Source organism: Microchirus variegatus, assembly GCF_963457635.1.
Source record: "Microchirus variegatus genome assembly, chromosome: 1".
Taxonomy (NCBI): domain Eukaryota; kingdom Metazoa; phylum Chordata; class Actinopteri; order Pleuronectiformes; family Soleidae; genus Microchirus; species Microchirus variegatus.
Window position 1 is genome coordinate 7,165,568 of NC_139802.1, and position 23,037 is coordinate 7,188,604.

At 40.4% G+C, this 23,037-nt stretch overlaps 2 protein-coding genes across 2 annotated transcripts; one reads left to right on the forward strand and one right to left on the reverse strand.

The window, feature by feature from the left end:
• Nucleotides 1-11,442: 11,442 nt before the first annotated feature.
• Nucleotides 11,443-15,924, forward strand: LOC310933455 (potassium channel subfamily K member 5-like; the record flags this gene model as incomplete). Its single annotated transcript, XM_083896951.1, has 5 exons — nt 11,443-11,628; nt 12,888-12,999; nt 13,118-13,284; nt 13,393-13,561; nt 15,245-15,924. 5 exons carry the CDS (start codon nt 11,443-11,445, stop codon nt 15,922-15,924), a joined length of 1,314 nt encoding a protein of 437 aa, XP_083753077.1.
• Nucleotides 15,925-18,960: 3,036 nt separating this feature from the next.
• Nucleotides 18,961-22,156, reverse strand: LOC310929438 (serum paraoxonase/arylesterase 2-like; the record flags this gene model as incomplete). Its single annotated transcript, XM_083892200.1, has 9 exons — nt 18,961-19,122; nt 19,214-19,342; nt 19,458-19,539; nt 19,620-19,823; nt 19,926-20,052; nt 20,318-20,480; nt 21,747-21,802; nt 21,906-21,976; nt 22,080-22,156. 9 exons carry the CDS (start codon nt 22,154-22,156, stop codon nt 18,961-18,963), a joined length of 1,071 nt encoding a protein of 356 aa, XP_083748326.1.
• Between the last annotated feature and the right edge of the window lie 881 nt (nt 22,157-23,037).

The window sequence follows — 23,037 nt, forward strand, 5'->3', positions numbered from 1 at the left end:
CTGGGTACTGGAGAGAAGGCTTAAGGAATTAGAAGGAGTTTAGAGTTAATCAGCCCCCGAGTGTCCAAGTAAGATTATCTCCATCTATCTCCCCGCCAACAGTATCTATGGCTCCGCCTTCCCCATTTCGGTTCTGTCCCTCCATTTCTGACTCTCTAAGTGTGTGTCAGCATGTGAGCGTGCAGGGGAGAGAGGGAGACGATCTGGCAGAAGGATAGTGGCGATCAGCAGTGTGCTGCTGATTCATGGTGTCATGTTGGACTCTGTCTACCTGGCTAGCACAAATGAAGTATCTGCCCTCTGACATCATGGTGGCTCCCATTAACCTTTATAAGTAAACACAGACAGACAATGCCAACGTACACGCTAACATGCGTCAGGCTGAACTCGCACAGGTGCGTGTATGTCGGCCCAGCAACATCTCAAATTTGCAAAATGTGCACACTATACTTAAAACGTAAAATCCACAGCAAGCATCCATGGAAAATGCACACAATTGGCGTGAATTTTAAAAGTGATCCAACTTTGGACACAAGACTACAGGACTGATTTCACGACATGACTCTTGTGTGAACTGGGGGAGATGCTCAAACAAAAAGGTGCTCGGTTGCTAAGGTTTATTTGAGGGTAGCTCACTGTGTAAGCCTAAACCAAACTCAATCCTAAACTAATCAATACACACAGATGGTCTGCGAGCCTGGTGCTGTAACATGAACCAACATGGGAAAAGAATGAAGTAGCCTGATTGATTTACTGTGGTCGCCCTGAAAGCATCTCTGAATCCATTTGAACCATTACCTCAGCCACTGAAGGAAGGAACAGTATATCTGTGCACCACTGCACATTATGAAAGAAGTAGTTCTTTCACAAAATCCAGACATCTCTCAAGTGGAATATATTGTTCGTTTTAAAAGGATATTAAAGGAGGATTGAAGGAGAATTCCATCTTCTATACATATAAAAACATCGACATAACATCTTAGAATCGACACAATTAAAGAAAGAAGTTACTGTTTTGAAAGTAATGTGTGGTAATGATCCATTAAGTTTTTTTCCTCAATTGTGCAGCCGTTAGAGTTAAATCCAAAGATTAACAGTGCATAGGTCTGTTACCTACGTATTTAATACTCATACATCAGAGCAGTTAGTAGTCTAAGTGCATGAATGCATCATAACTCCCAAAAGAGGATTAACACCAGCAGGCTCTTCTGGGACCTCAGTGACCTCACTCTCACACAGAAGAGCCAAAAACACGCTCAGATTCACTTCACTGCACCTCCGAGTTCACAAACACTGCTGATTCAGCAGCAGCGGAGACGACACCAAAGCACACGTACACGCCGTCTCTTTGCCATTTTATAACCTCTCTGTTTACTTCTGTTGCTGATATGAGCACTTGCCAGCCCCGAGTGCGTTAACGCCGCCTCTCCCGCTCTCTTCCTCCTCATCCTTCCTACGTCACATCTGCGGCGCTTCATGAAAGATTATCCGACTATATATATCCAGCAGTATCATCAATGGAGATGAGGCTTATTGGATGAGTTTCTCATGGAGGTACGTGTGTGCACAGAGGCAGACACACATTCACACACACATCACCCTCCAGCTCAAAGATGGATATTTTTAACCCTACTCCGTGCTCCACTTTGAGGTAAAAGCAAGTCATGTCAAGCAGAAAATGGAATGGGGGGAAAAAGCAGAGCCATTTCTGCATCTCAGCAGACACATTCTCCAAAACAGTCATAACACACCTCACAGGGAGGAAACGAATAACACGATGACTCATATTTTAAGGTACTGACATATAATAAAATCACCTCCTGTGTGTTTAAAATGCCACTTTGTTGTTTGTTTTTAAATGCACCGAAGCCTTCGTGCTGTTCTTCACATGGAGATAAGCTGTTACAGTGAAGGACTGACGCTGAAAAGGTGTATTCATCAGCATCTTTTGAATTACATGCCTAAAAATAACAACAATAACACAAAATACTAATAACAAGCGCATCATGGACAGAAAAAACAACAAGCAATTTGTGAGAGGGTTTTTTTCTAATATTTGCAAGTTGAATGTATGATAACTTTCCCAGTCATTTCCTCAAATATGAGGAAAATTAAACACATCACTGCCTCGGTGAAGAGGAACTACTTTAATTCATATTAGGACGCTGTTTACTCCTACTCGACTCTTTTCATTCAAACAACAACAAGTACACGCTTTGAGATTTAATTCACCATAACACACGCCTTTTTTTATCTCTCTCTCTCTTATTTTAACCTTAATTAAACTGTCGAACAGTGGTGGGCTGCGTCGGGGGGCAACGTGCCAGGGTATTTAAACAATCTGTGTACGAAAATGGCGCCGAATGTTCAACAAAAACAAACAAACACTAACTCACCAACCAGCGCGAGGGAGGGGGGAGCACAAACCTTGAAATGCACCTTACCTACTCTAGGATTAGCATCGGTGGGAAAGCAAACGGCAGGAAATCCGACAAAATCCTATATGTTTATTTATATATTATACTCCGCACGTTCACAGCACAGACAATGTAGCGGAGCCGCACATGCTTTGTTGTGCCGACGGTGTCCGATGCTCGTAAAGGGGCGGAGCCTCGCACTCAGGGTCGGACTGGAGTTGACCAACTGAGAAACAAGGGGGGCCGGAGAACTGCATCACCACCACCACGTGTCCACAAGACATGTTTAACGCCGACTGTCTTATATCTGCACCATTACACTATACGTCATCCTGCTGATGTAAAGAAACCAAACATTTAATGAGTAAAAAACAGCACAAACTGCACTTCCTATCTCCAAAGGTGATACATATAAAAATCCTGCATATCCTGGGTCTGGATTAACACCAACATCGAATAATTTCCTCCCAAAAGTGCTCAGAGTAGTTAAAAAAAAAAAACAGACGACACATTTGTAGAATAACCTGGATAAAGTTAAGTTGGGATTCATTTAACCCTAGACCACTATCGCTCAAATTCAAAACACCATCACTCACGCCGGGTGATTTTTACCCGAGATAATAAATACATTAAAAAAAAGGACTTGTCATCAAAATATATCAAAACATGACAATACATGACAAATTTGAATAGTGTTCTTTTATTTTAAACTGTGTCATGTCTAACAAAATGAAAGCATCATGAGGGGACCATATAAAAATGCTCCAAAATTACTGGAAAATTAGGAATTTTGGAACAATAACTTTCAAATAAATATATATAATGATGATGAAAATCACATAAATGTATTTGCTTGGGTGAAACACCCTGTTTATTTGTGTTGGTTTTATACTTTCTAGTTTCTACAGTATTTTATACAGCACTTTGTTTCAGCTGTTGTTGTTTGTAAAGTGCTTTATAAATAAAGTTGGATTGGATTGGAATCAGTGTAATATTAGGTGTTACGTGAATGGAAGATAAAACAGTCAGGAAGTACATATGCATACATTTGCAATTATCATTGTTCACAATGGTTTGTCATATTTAAAAACTGCCCCCCCCCCCCCTAAAAGTTTTGTTTTTGCAGGTTTTTGTTTTTCCTCCATTTGATGACGTACTCAAAAGCTATACATTTTATGGCAGACAAATGAGCAAATTGCTTCTAATGCCAGCAAATATTTGCATGATCATATTATTTACATTAATTATTATTCAGAAGTAATCAACGAGTTGGAACAACACACACACACACAGCGCTTTCTACGACAACGTCCAGCATGCATGGAGGAAGGAGAGGGAGTGCAATCATTAACATAGTACAATGTCCACAAAGAGGAGGGAGGGGAGGGGAGGGAGGCCAGAGTAAATGTGAATCCGGTGAATCCTACTCTTCTTCAAGCACCAACATTCACGTGCACCAAGGAGAATCAGCTGATGTTATGTCTTGGAAAAGTAACAGCATATAAAATATCGTATAAAAACAACAAAAAAACAACATAGCACGCACATGTGCGTCTAATCACATACACATACATACACACAAGCTGCCTTAATGGACCCCGGCGTGGTCTCCACCCATCTGCCTGACCCCATTAGTGCTCACAGGGAGAAGGGGGAAGTAAGGGGGTTCATTATTCTCTCACACATGGGGTAAGGCACCATCACGCACGCACACTGGTGTCATGTGTCTCTTCTGGACAAATTATCTGCCATTCATTCATTTAAAAAGAAAAAAAAAAAGGTCTTACCCGTTTAAAGGTTACTCCCCAAATCCGATGATTTAATTTGTTTTTTTTTTTAAAAAGAAAGAAAGTCCAAAGCAGTCAACAAGAAAAACGAGAGATGCCAAATGATATGAAAGGATAGCGAAACACGTAAACGGTCGATAGTGGCATATTTTCTTTCTTCAGACTGTGGTCAAAGTGCGCTGAATAAGCAGCAGCACCACTGAGCTTTCAGACCAGCGGTGTTAAACATTTACTAAAAAGTCAAATGCAAAGGGGGGGAAACAGGAAGAGTCCCACTTCTGGATGGATCTTCATTTGTGTTGATGCCGTTTCCCCTTTGCCTTTAGTTTCATGGGGAATGAGCAGGACAGGAGAGGCAGAGGAAAAGCAAGTGAGACAAACAAAGACTACGTGATAGTACTTTGCCTCCAGTTGCTTAGGAACCCCTGCCCTGCCCTGAGCCTACTACTGCAAGGAGCAGGTGTTGAGCTGGACCCAGGAGAGGGGAGGGGAGGAGAAGAGGAGCAGCACTCAGAGAGCCAAAGTCGCTCCCTGGAGACGACGACAGACTGGAACCACAGACTCACAGACGACTCACTCACACGGTAAACACTGACACCCACTTTGTGCTTCCCCAGTCACTCTCCGACAAACACTGCAGAGCGTTGCTCCTGCTGAGTGCTCCGTTAGTTCAGAACATTTTCATGATTGTGATTACATCATGTACCGCTACATCAGAGTACAGATCCAGCGTCTTGTGTAAAACATGTGCAGCTTCACAACTGTGCTTTAAATTTGGATTGTGAGTGTATGTGAGAGTGTGCATAGTTGCATGCATGCATTTTATTTGTGCTTGGGTTCTGAGCTCTCAAGAGTACGGACAGAAAAGATGGTCCCAGGGCATCAATATTCATGGTGCTCCATTATGTTATGAAGAATTGATGAACCAGGAATGTTCCAGTGTTTCTGCCCCTTTCTGCCAGCACTCGGTGCCTCTGATATTTTTGCTTTAGGACAAGTTTGCAATCCATCAAAACTTAAAGACTTTAAATTATACAACACAATGTTTCTTCTATAGACTGTGTATGAAATTCACATTAGTCCGACAGTTTTACAAGGGAAGAAGCAACGAGGATTCAGTTTGAAATAGGGCTGAACAATTAATCAATACAGCCTAGTGCAGTTGAAATATGTTTTTTGAGTAAAAATGAGAATAATGATGTAAGAATAACCATTCCCTCTGACATCGCGAATCATATCGCAATCGCAATTCCGGTCAAAATAAAGACCTCTATTACAGAGTCGTTCAGCCCTAATATAAAGGCGACATATTATGCAAACAACTTTTTTATAATTTAAATCGTTAAATTTGGGACTCGGGAGACCCTATCAGTCGGCAAAGTGTGAAAAAATATGACTCCTAAGTACAGGTGATAAAACACGAAATGTTGACTTCCGCACTCACTGGGACGTCACAATGCGCTAAATTCCTGTAATTGTTGTCTTGCGGAGCTCCGCTTTGTCAGTAAAACACGTGAGAGTGCTGGCGAGGGCAACAGTATCTGAAAACCGGAAGTCCACGAAAAGTTCTATTCTTGGCTCCACAGTGCAGCACAGAGTCCTACACAAACTTCCAGCCTCAGAGGATTTATCTGTCCAGTGGATACATGTTATATATGACGGCAATGTGCCTGCTAGAGCCTGCAAATTATCACTTTTCCAAATGCTAACTGCTGTTAGCTCCCAGTAGCCTCTGTGGCTGATGTCATTTCCTGTCCCTTAAGTTTTGTGATACCTTTTTTAAGGTGGACCTAAAGAGATACTACTAAACCAAGTGTTCTGAACAGGGCTGTTTTGGCAGAGTGATTGAACTACTGTGGTGCTTCATCTTTATGGTATTTTGACCAAAGCATGTCACAGATGTGACATGTTCTCTATTTTTAGCCCTATTCTTTGTACAGCACTTTGGTCAGTGAAAACTGTTTTAAATGTGCTCCATAAATTAAATTTACTTACAATTTACTTACATGTTCATTATGACACCAGTGAACTAGGTTAACCTGGAGAAATAGGGTATAACATGGGACCTTTAAATGAAAGTCTGTCGGAAAATTATTCCCTAAACATTTAGTCCACGGTTGCGATCGCTAGAGTCAACTCTTCTTCAAAAGAACACAATGTCAGTTTTGCACATGATAAAAACAGATGATGTGATTGACAGCCAGTATCATAATATGTGAACTTTCAAACACTGGTCCAATTTCATATCTCTCTGCGAGTTTGTTTTGCAACTAGAAGACTGGATCCATTTTTATGTACAGCCTGTGTTTCTCTCACAAAGTCGTCCTGTGCTATAAACCAAAGCAGGACAGTAAGTTTCCCACAAAAATAGTGGCATATTTTTCCTGCAGCTAGTAAAATGACCAGGTTGTTTGTATCCACAGTTAACACAAAGTGATGGCACTGGCTGAAAATGCACACAGTTGCACAACACATGTGTGATTTCAAAAAGGACACTGCTCCATGCCTTAGGCTTTGCAGTACACTGAACAAATTGTAGGAGACATTCTAGACCACAAAGAGGATGTTATTATTCTGTTTGATTAACTAGTGGAAATGGCCAGATTGACTTAGTTTACACTGCCACCTGGTGGAGAAATTGGTGAATTAATTCACCTTCCACAATTTATCGCTTTAAAAAAAAAAAAAAAAAAAAATCAATGCACTCTAGTCACACTTCTAATTTTGTTGACACGCTTTCAAAAACACAACTACACAAAAAAGAAGAAACATGGTGGTGAGAGGATAAAACCTTAGTCAACATTTATGTCTCAAGAAAAGGAATCCCCGCCAACCCTTACTCTGAGTTAACACCAAGTTGGTATGCATGCAGGGAACATGTGTTCATGGGAGATAAAGATAAAGTGTTTGCGAGCAGATGCCTGAGTATGACATGGTCACTACCCCTCCCAAAACTAATCTGACGTGGAGGCCGTCAACAAAAAAAAATGTGCGACACAAATTCAGCTGCACGCTCTCTTCATTCACTCAATATCACATCAATCCTTATACGACACACTCACTTTGTCCAGGGACATTAAACAGAAGCAACAATAAATGATACCAATTAGTCTCTGTATTAACTGAAACCAAAGACATGTTTAAATAGAAGTAAAATAAAACTCTATGCAGCTGAGCAGAGATGATGATTTCAACTGTTAGTCTACATTACCTTCACGCCATACTGTTGTAGTTTTGATACAAACACAAGTGCAAAACACTGACTATATGCATAGGGAACATTGCAGCAACAGCGCAAAGGGCTTTTGTAAAGAGCTCAAAAGATATTTTGATACTCACATCATCGTCCATGTAGAAGTCCATGCAGAGGAGACGCAGGCAGAGTGACCAGGTCACAGAGTGTCCACACATACAGAGAGAGAGAGACAGTCAGTGCATTCAAATTGATCTTTTTAGTTATTATCTGCAACCAGAGGTGGAAAGTAATGAATCACATTTACTCGCATTACTGTAACCAAGTAGGGTTTTTCAGTTGTTATGGCTGAGGTACTTACAGAATACTCAGGCAGTGGAATGTCAAGAGGCAGCAACTATACTGTTCATGTCATCACATGGATGTGCACAGATAGGCACATCAAATGGCCTGTTTTCTTTATTTTATTTTCTATCATTTTATATCTTAATTAATTTGTGCGAGGTGGCAGTCATTTTTGAGAAACTTGTTGAGTAGACCTATTAATATCTAGGGCCCTTATTTTACTGGAGCCCCTGCCCCTACAAATGTCTGTGCACACCCCTGGTCCTGTTTTGATAAACTCTCACTTGTTTCTATATAAAAACAGAGAAAACAACAATAACAAAGGTTACGTCAACATAACAGTATTAACTCATGCTTCCTGTCAGGTTTCTACAGTGCAGCAACATTCTGTCTGTTTCTAAACACATTTCCTTGCTGTTTATTTGAGATAAGGCTTAATATGTTGACCAGTATCTGGTCTGTGACGTGTTGGGGACTCACAAACCCCTTACAAACATCTCTGACTGACGTGTTTTATCATGTAGTGAGACACTACAGTACTTTATGAGTTCATGTTACGGCTACGGCACAAATGAAGCATCGACCTCGTCCTGTTTGACTTAATCCCTCTTTCTAAATGCGGCGCAGTCAACTGCGAACATACCGCCGCGGTGAGGAAACGTAGAGAGAGAACACAGACACAAACACAGCGCCACGGTGAGTGTGAGTCATCATACCTGAGCAGGTAGCTGTCTCCCTCCTCTGCCTCCACACGTCAGGTTGGAGACATCATGGTTCCACCCGGTGTTTCCCTCCAGAGCAACTTGGGAGTCAGTCTATCGACCAGGTTTCCACGGGAGAGGCGATGACGCAGCCACGGACAGTGACGCAGCAAGTTAAAGTAGAGCAGGGTGGAGATCAGAGGTGGAGGCTGTACTTCACAAGTCACGGAGAGCTGCTGCTTTTTCAAATGACGGACACGCTCGAGGCAAGATACAGCCTGAACCTGTGGTTGTTTCACGTCACTGCGGGTGTGTTTACCACACACAGGTGAGGCAGGTGGTAAACGTGCGCCTCCTGCTGGTCAGGGCTGGTTGGGGCACAGCAGCACAGGAGGGATGAGAGTGTTTCCCAACCCTGGTCCTCAGGGAAGGCGGCCATGCCATGTTTTAGAATGTTGCCCTGCTCCAAAACAAAACACCTGATTCAGATGAAACATTTATTTTTATTTTTATTTTTTACATTGCAAGTTTTGAGAGAAAAAAAAATAATTAAATACTATTTTCTTTATTTTCTTTTTTTAAAGACAAAATTTGAAAAATATATTTTTTTGAAAAAATGAATGACAAAAGTTGAAATATAACATTTAAAAAATGTTTTGACAAAAGTTGAAAGTTGAGCTTGATGATGATCTGAGATTTATTTGTATCAGGTGTTTTTACAGCAGGGCAACATGTAAAACATGGCACGGCACTGTTCCCTGGGGACCAGGGTTGGAAAACACTGATTTACAACATGGCTGCCACCAGTGTTGGGCATCTTACTTTAAAAAGGTTATTAGTTATAGTTACAAATTACTTCTCCCCAAAAGTAATTGAGTTAGTAACTCAGTTACCACATTGTAAAAGTAATTAGTTACTCAGCAAAGTAACTGACGTTATTTTTACATACATTCTATAACGTCAAAGATGTTTATAATAACTCAATGAAGAACAAAAACACTATATGTAGTATTTTAGAACATTTGGTATTTATTTATTAAATATTTAAACGTATTTGAATAGATTTCAAATAAGAAATAAAAATATATAAAAAACAAATATTGAAAGTAAAATTCACACTTAAAATCAAAACAAGTCCAGGCGGCCTGAATATCATGATGGTCATAAGAGGATAAGCAAAAGGCTCACATAATAAAACCTATGGCTGACAGGTGTCACTTTGTAAACGCTTTACTCTCCCACACCAGAAGTTGCCGACCCACTGCTGTCTGACAAAGGGGGAAAGCAAAAAAAGTACAGGCTGCACATCACAATTATGCATTAAGAATTAAGAAACAAAACATATTAGAATTGAGATGAATGTCTTGCTCTCACTTTATCTCACTGCATTACTGAAAATATGCCTTATACATCATAAATAAAGGATCTTTTAGTTCTATGTTTTAAACCCTGCCTATGCCAAAGGGAAAGGTAAGGTGGGAGATATTCAGCTGCAATGTGCAACCTCACCAGTAGATGTTGCTAAATCCTACACACTGTGCCTTTAAGATTAGGGATTTTAGTAGAGTACATACTATAACAAAAGGCTATGGCATCATGATTTATTGTCTACTGCACTGGTCAAAAGAAGAAGAGAAAACAAGGCTCCTACCACAGCCCCATGTTATCATAGAAAACAGCCAGCATACACCCAAACACTCCACACACTTAACTCCAGCCTTCTGGATGCAGATAAGAGTAACTGTCATCACCGACACTCACACACCTACAGATACTGTTTGACCGACTGAAGGTGGTGTCCCCTGTTGTATGCTGCAATAATCTTCTCACAGTTGTTGTTGAGTTAGATTGCTTGTCCTTGGGAAATGATCATCTGCAGAAATGTCTGAATAATGTTTATAAAATATAAGGAAATTTCATAATTAAATTTTTTATTTATTTATTATTTTATTGTATTTTTTGGAGGGGGGGGGCAGCTTGTGAACAGGCAAGGGAGGGCCCCTGAGGACTGTTTTTACTGAAATGTGCAGTGACCAGCCGCCTCCCCGTCCCCCTTAAACAACAATACGCGATTTGCAATGACATCTCAGTAGGAAACCTCCCTAAAGGGGCCTCACCTCACTTTAACCTCTGTGAAGTTATCGTTCTGCAAGTTGAAAAATAAAGAGTTTTATTTTCATATCTATCATATTATGTGCATTACATATTATGTGTAATGCATATCTTTTTTTAGTCAGTTTATATATGGTTTTTTTTCCAGTTATTTACAGTATTTTATTGTTCTATATATTTATATTGTTTTATAATGTGGGTTCTTTACAGTGTAATGTATTTTTTTTTACAAGTTTATATAGTTTAAAAAAAAATCTATTTACAGTATTTTATTGTTCTTTACATTTTTATTTTCACATACTTCTTAATTACAAGCTTTTTCCATGTTATTTCATTCATTTAAAAAAAAAAATGTTTTTTAACTCATACATTTTTCATTGGTGTAAGATTATTTATAACATAAAGGTGATGAACACTGATTGGAAGGGCCCCCTGGGAATTTTTGCTTAGGGCCCCTACAGACTCTAGAATCGCCTCTGTATAATTGTATAATTTAAAGCTTTAATAAACCAAGTGTAATCTGCTAAGAATGTAAATACAGAGCCCATGAATGAGTTTTGCATTATTTACTGATATTGATTGAACTCTGAAACAAAACAAATAACGTGTGAATAATGTCATTTTTGGGCAATTTTACATTTGGAAAATGATGTTTCAACAATCCTAATATTTAATATTTAAATATATATTTAAACAGGGAGCTATAGGACGTGTTCCAACACTGTCAGCAGCAGCCACTTGAACAAAGCACGAGTGTCTCCACAGAGAGCAGTGTTGCACTGGTTGAGCAGGAAGGCAACAAGAGCGGATGGGAATATAAGCGTTTTTGTCCCGTGTAATGAACATGAGCCACTCGTCGTCGTCCAGACTGAAGTTATGACTTTAATATGGCTGATAAGGGCCCACTTTTAACTTCATGTGTCATTTTCTACCTGTCGATCGGGGCCGCGATATTCCAGATTCTCGAGGAGCCAAACTGGATGTTCGCCAGAGACAAATACATCCTCCAGAGAGAAAACTTATTAAACAAGTTTTCCTGCTTGACCAAAGAGGATCTGGATGAGATCCTGGAGGTATGATCTCCACCTGTTTTTTGTTTATATTATGACATTATAACACCGTAGCTGTTCAAAAAAAAAATGTTGATTTGTATTGATGCGTAAAATAGAGCCAACAGAGCCCGCATCAAAGTTTAAAGCAATAAACTAAAAATGTAGCCTACAGCGTTAAATTTACAACTTACTATAGTGTATATTATTGCATTGTTCATTGAAGTCGACACTACAATGTCGCGCTTCTACAGCTCAAAATGGGAAGTCGGTTCAGGTCCTTCCTTTACGCGTCAGGACACTTCAGGACTTGTTTTTCCTGATCAGGAGCAAATTGAGCGAGCGTGTTGTACTTCTGCTTCGGTGGATCGGGTGACAATGAAGAAGCTCAATGGTTCCTCACTTTACAACACGCGAGAAAGTTTGAAGCATTTCTATTTTTTAATCTAGACGCAGCAGTGCGCCATGAGCGCGCGAGGGTGTGTGTGTGTGTGTGTGTGTGTGTGTGTGTGTGTGTGTGTTTCTCCTCCAGCTCTTCATACAAGCTACAGCAACAAAAGACTGCATGTTTGCATAAGGTGTGTCCCGGTGTAAAGCAGGCTACATACAGGGCCGTTTGTAGCTGTTTGAGGGCCCCTATTTTTTTTATTATTATTGTTCCTAGCCCTCTAGATCGGGGGTCAGCAATTGGTGGCCCATGGGCCAAATCTGGCCCACCAGCATCAGTGTCTGGCCCGGCAGATGATTTAACAAATCTGATCTTAAATTATTTGCTTCACAACTAAAATTTACATTTCATATCCAGTTAAGTGCTTTTATTCTGAAAAAACTTTTTGAAATTATTCAAATAGATTATGTTGCTAGAATTGACAGTTAACCTAAACTAAATGTTTGATTTGAAATATAAAAATTAAAGCACAATAAATATTAACAGTACGAGTACGTATCTCACACGCGTTTGTCTTCGTAACAAGCTGGTGATTAAAGACAACGTCCACATTATTGTTAGTTTAAGGCAGCAAACGTGGGTTTTTTTGTTTCTGACTGAAGACGTTTGAAGGCACTTTGTCTTAAAACCATGAAGATACCATGTTTTGGCCCAGTATTCAATAGCTTACAAAAGAATTAGCCCTTGGCCGCATTTACTTGCTGATCCCTGGTGTAGATAGTGTCATCAGGTTACGAGGGGGCCAATCTAGAGAGAAAAAAAGTGTGTGTGGGGGAAAAAAAACCAGCCTAAAAATCTCACCTTTGTACGTGGACTTACTGTGTTTACCCATCAGGTCGTGTCGGAGGCTGCGGGTGAAGGCGTGACCATCACTGGTGACAAATATCACAACTCCTGGGACTGGGCCAACTCTGTCATTTTTGCTGCCACCATTGTCACCACCATAGGTTTGTAAGAGCTGCTGTATTTGGCACTAATTGAACAACATTGGTTCAATCTTTTAGGTCATTAGTTAATGTAAATCTGTCGGTGCTGTGAGTGGATATTTTCTCTCGTCATCCACAGGTTATGGCAACGTTGCCCCAAAGACTAAAGGTGGCCGTGTGTTCTGCATCCTGTATGGTCTGTGTGGGATCCCGCTGTGTCTGGTATGGATTAGTGAACTGGGGTCATTCTTTGGGGACAGGGCTAAGCGTCTGTCCCAGGTTCTGCTCCGCAGGAATATGTCAGTGGTAAGAAAAGACTGAATGCTGTGTTTAAACGGCAAAGTTTTCAAACATGAAGTTGTAATCTCAAGTAACGGTTTTTGGTGTTTGTGTTTCCTTTCTTCCTTCTGCCAGAAAAAGGTCCAATTCATCTGCACGGCTTTGTTCCTTTTATGGGGGCTGTTTGTGCACCTGGTGATCCCCCCATTTGTTTTCATGTCTCTGGAAGGATGGACTTACCTGGAAGGCATCTACTTTTCTTTCATTACACTCACAACGGTTGGTTTTGGGGATTATGTGGCAGGTAGGTTTATTCATCTCTACCAGGGGTGTACCAGGTTTGATAATGTGAGGATTCCCAGGGGCCAATGGTCCCTTTGCACAAATACACTGTAATGAAATCTAAGCCACATAGACGTGAGAATCTGCCTTTCATTTACATCTGGAGTCAGATATCAACATAACATAATAGGAGGTGAATGGATAGCTCTGCCTGTCACGGCTGGGTTGTGAACTCAGGACTCTAGTTTCAAAGGGCAACTCTTTACCAGCTGAGTTAATGCGGGTGACATGTGGCTGGAGCTGATTTTCTGTCTGAGTCTGTCCCTGGCCTAAGTCTGGCAAACCAGACCTACATCGAGATGTTTGATCTGGGCGCACACACACAATTGGCAGGGCTCAATCCGAGGGGCGGCATAAACGGTTGTCTTTCAAATTCCCTCTGCACGCAACAGGATAGCGCTACAACCAATCAGAGCAACGAAGGTGACGTAGTCAGTACGACGGAAATGAGCAAGTATTCCACATATGGTGCGTTTACTGTAAGCCAACAAGTGTTATGGTAACGGAGCCCAACGACTGTTGTCAGCGGTGTCTTTTATCGAGACTTGAACGTGACTTGTTGTGACCGGTGCACTGGAGATAGGTGGAGGATGAGAAGAACGAGGAAGCCTCCGCAGTACGAATCGCGGCAGGTCGTCCGGATAAAACGAGACCACGAGCCTGCTCTCAGGGGCGATTCTAGAGTCTGTAGGGGCCCTAAGCAAAAATTCCCGGGGGGCCCTTCCAACTCGTGTTCATCACCATTGTGTTATAAATAATCTGACACCAACGAAAAATGTTGAAAAAACCTTGTAATTAAAAAGTATGTGAAAATATAAATGTAAAGAACAATAAAATACTGTAAATAGCTTTTAAAAAACTATATAAACTTAGTAAAAAAAAATGCATTACACTGTAAAGAACCCACATTATAAAACAATATAAATATATAGAACAATAAAATACTGTAAATAACTTAAAAAAAACAACATATAAACTGAGTAAAAAAGATACATTACACTGCAAATAATCCTCTTCATTTTTCAACTTGCAGAACGATAACTTCACACAGGTTAAAGTGAGGTGGGGCCCCTTTAGTGAGGTTTCCTACTGAGATGTCATTGCAAATCGCTCCCATTGTTGTTTAAGGTGGGCGGGGATGCCCCTGGTCACTGCACATTTCAGTAAAAACGGCCCTCAGGCTCCGAGTGTCGGAGGCCCCCCTATCGGCTCGGGGGCCCCAAGCAATTGCCTGCCTTGCCTGTTCACAAGCTGCGCGCCTCTGCCTACTCTGAGAGCTAATATTCGATGCAGCATCACGAGGTATGTTAGTTGTATATACATCAGAGACGGGCTTGGACTACACGCGGAAAGGTCGCACCTCTGTCGTCATTATGTTAAGCCCGCCCACCGACTCTATACACGATTAGATTGGCCAAACCATTTCGCAAGTTTGTACATGGAACCCAACAACAAATTAAATTAGCTACCGCTAGGGTGCATCAAGATATCTAGGCTATCCCTGGCCTTTAATAATACATTACACAACTGAAGCTGCGGGCCATACAAAGTCTTTGGACATGCCTGATCTATATGTTATTTTTTTGCACAATTTGTCATGTTCTTTGTTTTAAAAGTCATAACAGTGCTTCTACTTCCATTCCAGGTGTAAATCCCAACATCGAATACCCCCCTCTGTACAGAGTATTTGCAGAGATATGGATCTACATGGGTCTGGCCTGGCTGTCTCTTTTCTTCAGCTGGAATGTCCACATGGTAGTGAAAGCTCGCGAAGTGTTCAGGAAAAGGAGAAACAAAAACAAACAGTTAAGCGACGAGGAGCCGCCACAAGAAGAAGGAAAACAGGAATACCCTATCATAAAGCAGTCCGTTATTGACATCTTCAAATTCCTGTCTGAGCAGGAGGGCGACGACTACAGCACCGTCATCAAAGAGATTGGCATCATGGCGAAGCATAAAAAGCCCGATGACAAAATAAATCGCTCTCAGAGTTGCAACGACTTGGACATCCAGACCCTGGATCATTCACCGGGAAAGAAGAACATAAGCGTCTTTGAACTGTTCAACCAACCACAGGCTGACGCGAGCAACGCGGAGCAAAAGAGCAACGCACACCTCGAACCGCCGGGATTCACGAGGACAGATAACGTGAAGGACAAGGCCAGCGGTGCACCCGAGTCAGAAAATGGCGGCATTGTCTTCACTGTGTCCGTCAAAGACGCTGCAGAAGAACAAAGTGTGCAGCATCCTGACGGTGGAGAGACTAGGTTTACCATACTCAAGGTAAATGAACACGTGATAACAGACAAGGATGAAAAGGGTTAAATCTTCCCTTTTTGAAATGGATCTTCAAATTGACCAACACTGTGGAGCCAGTTAGAGGAAAGAGGGAGTTGTTTTAAAATGATTCTACAACTGTCATGAATTAAGGAAATGGCTTTATATCAAGTATGCAAATCAAGGCTGGGCTGTCAAACAGTTTCCTAGCAGCAAGACTCAGGATTTTATTTATGATTACCGTTTGTGTCTATGACTTGTACTTAGTTTTGCTTTTTACTTGGTATTTCTAGTATGGTGTTTGTTTTACTGTAGACTGTCTCCTTGTAAAACGGATGCATCATGAATACTGTTCAATAAAGTAAAAACCCATGAAGCAGTATTGTAAAAACAGTAATCAATCTCTGTAATGTAAGAGAAATGAACAATTTAGTTTAAAAAAAAAAAAATATGAAGAAATGTGCTCAATATGTATTTTCTTTTCCATATTTTCACAATATTTTTATTGGTTCATAATTCTACTCTCCACTGGGCTCAATTTCACCAATCACAGCACAGGGCATTTCAGAGAGAGAGAGAGAGAGAGAGTGGACCAATAGAGTGGATGCACTGCAATTTAAAGGAGAATAGGAAAATAAACACAATAAAATACATGTCAACGCACTATACCACTGAAGATGAACAGATGACTCGATGTGTAATCCAGATTTGTTCATTACTTTGCTGCATCTATGTTTGTAGAACCACAAACGTGTCTTGACAGGAGGATCATTTCGCTTGATCGTGCAAAACAATATAAAATCACTGTTGCTTTGACATGGATGGACGCCAAACAGTGCTCACAGCATCCTCTGCTGGACAACTTGGTTATTACTTCCAACAGTCTGATGTACTTCTAGGCCGTATATTTTGATCTCAACTGTGGTTTTAAGTTTTGAGTTTGAACATTCTGCCCAAGTGACAACTCAAAACATTCACAGTATTACCACCTGGTACAAATACTATTACATTACATACTGTAGCTTTAAAGAATTAGCTTTTGTGATACAAAGCAAAACAGCAACTTCTTTGTTTTTACCCCTTTAGCCCTTATTTCGCAGTGTCTCATCTACGTGGTTAATTCAGTGTCTTGCCTGCTTTACCCAGGGTCAGCTGACTGACCTGTAGAGAAGGGAATGTTTGTGCTCAACAAATCGAAAGACCTCTAACTTTTGTGCTGAGGATGGTTGACAACAAAGAGGTATATCTCGTCATCTGATGGGAAAAGTGTTGTGGAAAAAAAAAAGTGATTGCAGAAATCCAGACACGCCCAGGTGTAATAATCCCAGCGTCTCCCTATGGGCCCAGAGGTCAGACAACAGGTTTGTCTACATAACTCTACAGGCACACACAAGCCGAACACAAATGTGGAACATTGACGAAACATATGAAACAGAATTGATGTAGGTTGAAATTGACAAAAACAAGCCACTGGACTATATGTTTTCCCTTTGTGAGAGAAATGTGTGTAACATGCTTTTACCATTTGGATCAATGTATGCACTGATGCCATGGGGGTTGAATGAGTCATTATTACAGCAGCAGCAGCAGCAGAGGGGTTAGTTTTAATCTCTCTGAGTGTTTATTTGAGATTTGTTAGCTTGTAGTTGGTGAGTAGTTACTTACTCAGGTGTTTGAGAGTCACACAGTTGGGCAGGTGATTCCTGACCAGTTCCCTTGAGGCGAGAGCCCTTTTCCTGCAGTGTTTTCAACACAAATCAATACTTGACTCCAGGAATCCTCTCTCCGAACAGCACCGCTACGGCAGCGATTACCAGAGAGATTAACACTGGCTTTCCCATTTGGAAATGATTTACCTAAAGGAAAAGAGTTTCTCAAGCTAATAACGGCTATTTAAACTATGAGTGTTGTGATAATACATCCATTATTTAAACAAGTCGCTGGGAGTGTGTAAACAGGCGAATCTGCAGCAGAATGTGTGCATTTTTAATAGTTGTATAGCCACACACAGTTTCCTAACGTGAAAATGTTGAAGTTTTCTTATCAGTCAAAATAATTCTCAACCACACCTCCTTACTAATGTCATTGATAAGACACCAGCTCTGCTAAAACCCCACTCCACTCTATGTAAGGTGACCTTGATGAAGAACGCATAATCTTTTATGACAAATTGATGCATTTAAAAAAAAAAAGGAAATTCCACATTAATTCACCTAAAAATAGTAGAAACTATAAAACTACTATAATATTTACTTTCACAGGGATCAAAGTATCATCTTCTATCCGCTCAGACACATGCACATTGCGGTCAAACAGATCTGCCACATATCCAGTATTGGGTATGACAAATGTGGGCAGGTCTCCATCTCAAATACTCACAGCGCTGATAAAGGCGAGTCCGTCCCCAACGACTTTTACTGTTCAAAGGAATAATTCAGAGTAATTAGCCAACTCTCATTCATTATTTTGCTGCATCTATGTTTGTAGAACCACAAACATGTCGTGGCAGGAGGATCATTGAGCTTAGGTTTGTGCAAAACAATATAAATACACTGTTACTTTGACATGGATGGAAGCCAAACGGTGCTCACAGCACCCTCTGCTGGACAACTTGATTATTACTTCCAACAGTCTGCTGTACTTCAAGGCAGTATTTTTTTTTAATCTCAAATGTGGGTTTAAGTTTGAACATTCTGCCCAGATTCAAACAGATATCATAATATTGGGTAAAATGTGACATCTCAAAACATTCATATTATTACCACCTTATCCTGCCTACCGTAGCTTTAAAGAATTCGCTTTTATGATACAAAGCAAAACAGCAACATGTTTGTTTTTACAACTTTTATTGTAACATAGCCCTTGTTTCACATCGTTTCATCTATATGGTTATTTCGTGTCCTGCCTGTTTTACCCAGGGTCAGGTGATGACCTTCATGCAGCTTCGACTGCGGATTATTTACTATGACTCCAGTCAAGAGTCTACAAGTCACATTTTTTTAAAATCATGAGTCATTATGTTTCTGTCTGGGTGAGAGACTTACAGAGTTAATGCTGGATTTTAAGAGGTAAAAGTGTCATCGTCTACTTCAGGTCACAGACCACAGCTTTATGGAACACGGAGCCAATTAGCAACTTCCCCCCATATGTAGTGGCTACAGATGAACCGATGATCACCTGACCATCATCTGCATACACCTGAGTCACCACTGGCTCATCAGAATGGATCTTCTGGATCCTGATGACCTGAAGAAAACACAATCCAGAGACAGTGAGAATCACAATGACGAAGACATTGTGATTAATGTTACAATCTGGTTTAAGTGAACGGACAAACCTCTGATCCAGCTGGGTCCTTGGGGTCGAACACGAAAAGTTTCCATGCATTAGGGTGACAGCCTAACCACAGGTCGCCTGTTTCAGGTTCGACTTCAATGTTGTCACAGAGTGAACCCAGAGCCAAAGACTGGTGACAGGAAAAAACATTAAACTTTTAATTACTATTCAGGAATATTTGCAAATGTGGTTAAATTGTAAACACAATCACTGAAAAATCATTGCTGAAAGATTCAAATATTTACCTTCACAGGGGCCAAAGTATTGTCTTCTTTACGCTCCAATACATGCACATTGTGGTCAAACAGATCTGCCACATATATATGTCTATAAATATTAATAAAGTTTAAAAAAGTTAAGGATATTTCAATAAACAAGCATGAAAGATCACTGGTGACTGGTCTTACCTTTTATCTGGAGAAATATTGATGCCATTGGCCATGTAGTAACCTTCAGAGACTATTTTTACATCCTTGGGACTGTAGTACACAACATTAGACCAAGGCTGAGACAGAAGAGGCTCCAGCACAGATTTAAGGATCTCGTGGGAAAAATAGTGATCGTTGGTTGCATAGAAGCTATCCAGGTCCACTGCAACAATATCATTTAGACTGGGAAGAAATCATAATGACACACAATAAATATTATATTAGCTATTATCAGAATGTGTTATTTTAGATGGGGTACAGATTAAATCTGTCACCATACAGCACCTGTAGAGAAGTTCATGCTCTATTGTTTTCAGATGCACCAGGGAGTGATCGTCCTCAACAAATCTAAAGACCTCGACTTGACTTTTGTGATGAGGATGGTTGACAACAAAGAGGTATATCTCATCATCTGATGGGAAACAAGGAAAGTGTTGTTATAAAAAGTGAAATTAACTGATTGCATACGCCCAGGTGTAATAATCTCAGCGTCTCCTTATGGGCCCAGAGGCTGAAACTGAAGGACAAACAGGTTTGTCCACATAACTCTGCAGGCACACACGAGCCAAACACAAATGTGAGACATCCTCATCGCTAACCATTCAATCAGATGTCCAATGAAAAATATGAAACAGAATTGATGCCACTAGACAGAAATGTGTGTAACGTGCTTTTACCATTTGGATCGATGTATGCACTGATGCCATGGGGGTTGAATATGTCCAGATCAAAGTTTCTTGGCATACGCAGCTCCACTGGTTTCATCCGAGGATCTTGTACATCAAGAGAGTAGATTTTTCCTGGCACATCCGAGACTGGTATACCAGGATACTTCAGACCCTTGCGATATAAAAAAAAAAGAGGAAAACATGAAACTAGAAAAGCAGTACTCTTAGCATTGATATTTTGGCAACATATAAACATATTTTAGCCTAATAATTTAGGGGGAAAATGCTGTGGAAAATGTTGTTGGCACAGTGCCTACGAAATACACCCTGCCGCCACGCCTGGGTCAGACAGTGTGTTGTAACCAGTGATAACGTTATGGTCAGACAGCGAGTGTTGTAGCCAGTGATAGCGTCTACAGACAGACAGACAGACAGACAGACAGACCAACTCCGGCAAAAACCTCCTTGGCAGAGGTAATGACTAACACGGATGTTAGGCCGAGAAATAAAATATTACATGACAAAACGTGGCACCATATATTATTCTGTATGGATAAAAATATAATATAGCATATGGATATGTTTTTTTGACCCTCCATCTGATAAAACATAACTATTCATACATTGTAAAGCAGCAGTACCACATCAACAGAAACATTGTAATCTGTGACCTGATAGGACTTTGCCTCACACGGCTATAGATTTAATGCAAGGCTGTAAACAGAGCCCAGAGTTGGTGCAGAAGAGTCTTTCTTTCTTAGATCACTTGTTTAACATTATACTGAATGGTTAATAGTGAACTATTGATCAATAATGCCACAAATAATCCTGGACGCCGCTGAAGTTAGCCACCGATTCGCCAGCCTCCGATTCGGCATTTAAGGGGAAAGTTAAGGGGAAATCAACTTGATGCGCAGTCCGACTTTGTTTGTTTGTTTGTTTGTACACTGGTTGTCTGTTTCTTTGTGACACTTCTTGATGTGAAAACATTTTAGACATGTTAGGTAAGACATTAACCTTGCATGACATCCACTGTTGTGTTTGTGACACTTTTATTTTATTTGTGAAAATGCTAAAGGGGAGATTTCACAGTTTTTGTTTTATACCCAGACCTCATTAGAACAGGTCTGGATCCAAAACTACTGTACCTAGACTTCTGAAATCTGGACTAGATTATCCTGCAGACTCTGAAGATTCATAAAACACATAATGGTCTATATGCTGGAAAAACTGTGAAATATTCCTTTATTGCATTTTCACAAATAGAATAAAGGTTTCACAAATCAGAGAGTCTGTTTTTATGAATCTCCACGGTTTGTAGATTAAGCTAGTCCACATTTGAGAAGTCTAGTCTAGTTGTAAATCTTCTGCAGTGTCTTTTATGATGAGCTTCTCTAAACTTAGACAAACGTGGCAGATCCACAATACAAATACTCACAGTGCTGATAAAGGCGAGTCCGTCCCGAACCACTGTTATATCCTCAGAGCCATGATCTGAATGTAAAGGCAGCAGCAGCAGCAGCAAAGGAGTTAGTTTGAATCTCTCTGAATGTTTATTTGAGATTTGTTAGCTTGTAGTTGGTGAGTAGTTACTTACTCAGGTGTTTGAGAGTCACACAGTTGGGCAGGTGATTCCTGACAAGTTCCCTGGAGGCGAGAGCCCTTTTCCTGCAGTGTTTTCAACACAAATCAATACTTTACTCCAGAAATATAGGGTGGGGGAAAAAAAAGTCGGTGTTCATACATTAACGAAGTTTGTTTACTACGTTACCTTAAGTTAACAATCCTCTCTCCCAACAGCGCCGCTACGGCAGCTATTACCAGAGAGATTAACACTAGCTTCCCCATTTGGAAATGATTTACCTAAAGAAGAAAGTTTATCAAGCTTATATACATCTAACTACGGTAGCCGAGGAGGTACACGCGCCACTAACGCTGCATTCAAGACCGTCGGAAACACAGAAAGTAATAACGGCTATTTAAACCATAAATGTTCTGTTAATACAGCCACGAATTAAACGAGTGTGTAAACAGGCGAATTATGCAGAGGCGATTCTACAGTCTGTAGGGGCCCTAAGCAAACATTCCCAGGGGGCCCTTCCGACCAGTGTTCATCACCATTATGTTACAAATAATCTGACACCTATGAAAAATGTATGAGTTCAAAATATTTTTTTTTCAAAATGAAAGAAATAACATGGAAAACCCTTGTAATTAGAAAGTATGTGAACATATAAATGTAAAGAACAATAAAATACTGTAAATAGCTTTTAAAAAACTATATAAACTTAAAAATAAGTAAAAAATAATACATTACACTGTAAAGAACCCACATTATAAAACAATATAAATATATAGAACAATAAAATACTGTGAATAACTGAAAAAACATATATAAACTGAGTAATATAAGATATGCATTACACTGTAAATAATCACCTTCATTTTCCAACTTGCAAAACGATAACTTTTAGGGAGGTTTCCTACTGGGATGTCATTGCAAATCGCCCATTGTTGTTTAAGGGAGACGGGGATGCGGCTGGTCACTGCACATTTCAGTAAAAACAGCCCTCAGGCCCCAAGTGTCGGGGGGCCCCCTATCGGCTCGGGGCCCCAAGCAGTTGCCTGCCTTGCCTGTTCACAAACTGTGCCTCTGCGAATATGCAGCAGAGATGGTGCGTTTTTTATCAAAAAGGTACAACAGTTGTAGCCACGCACAGTTTTCAAAT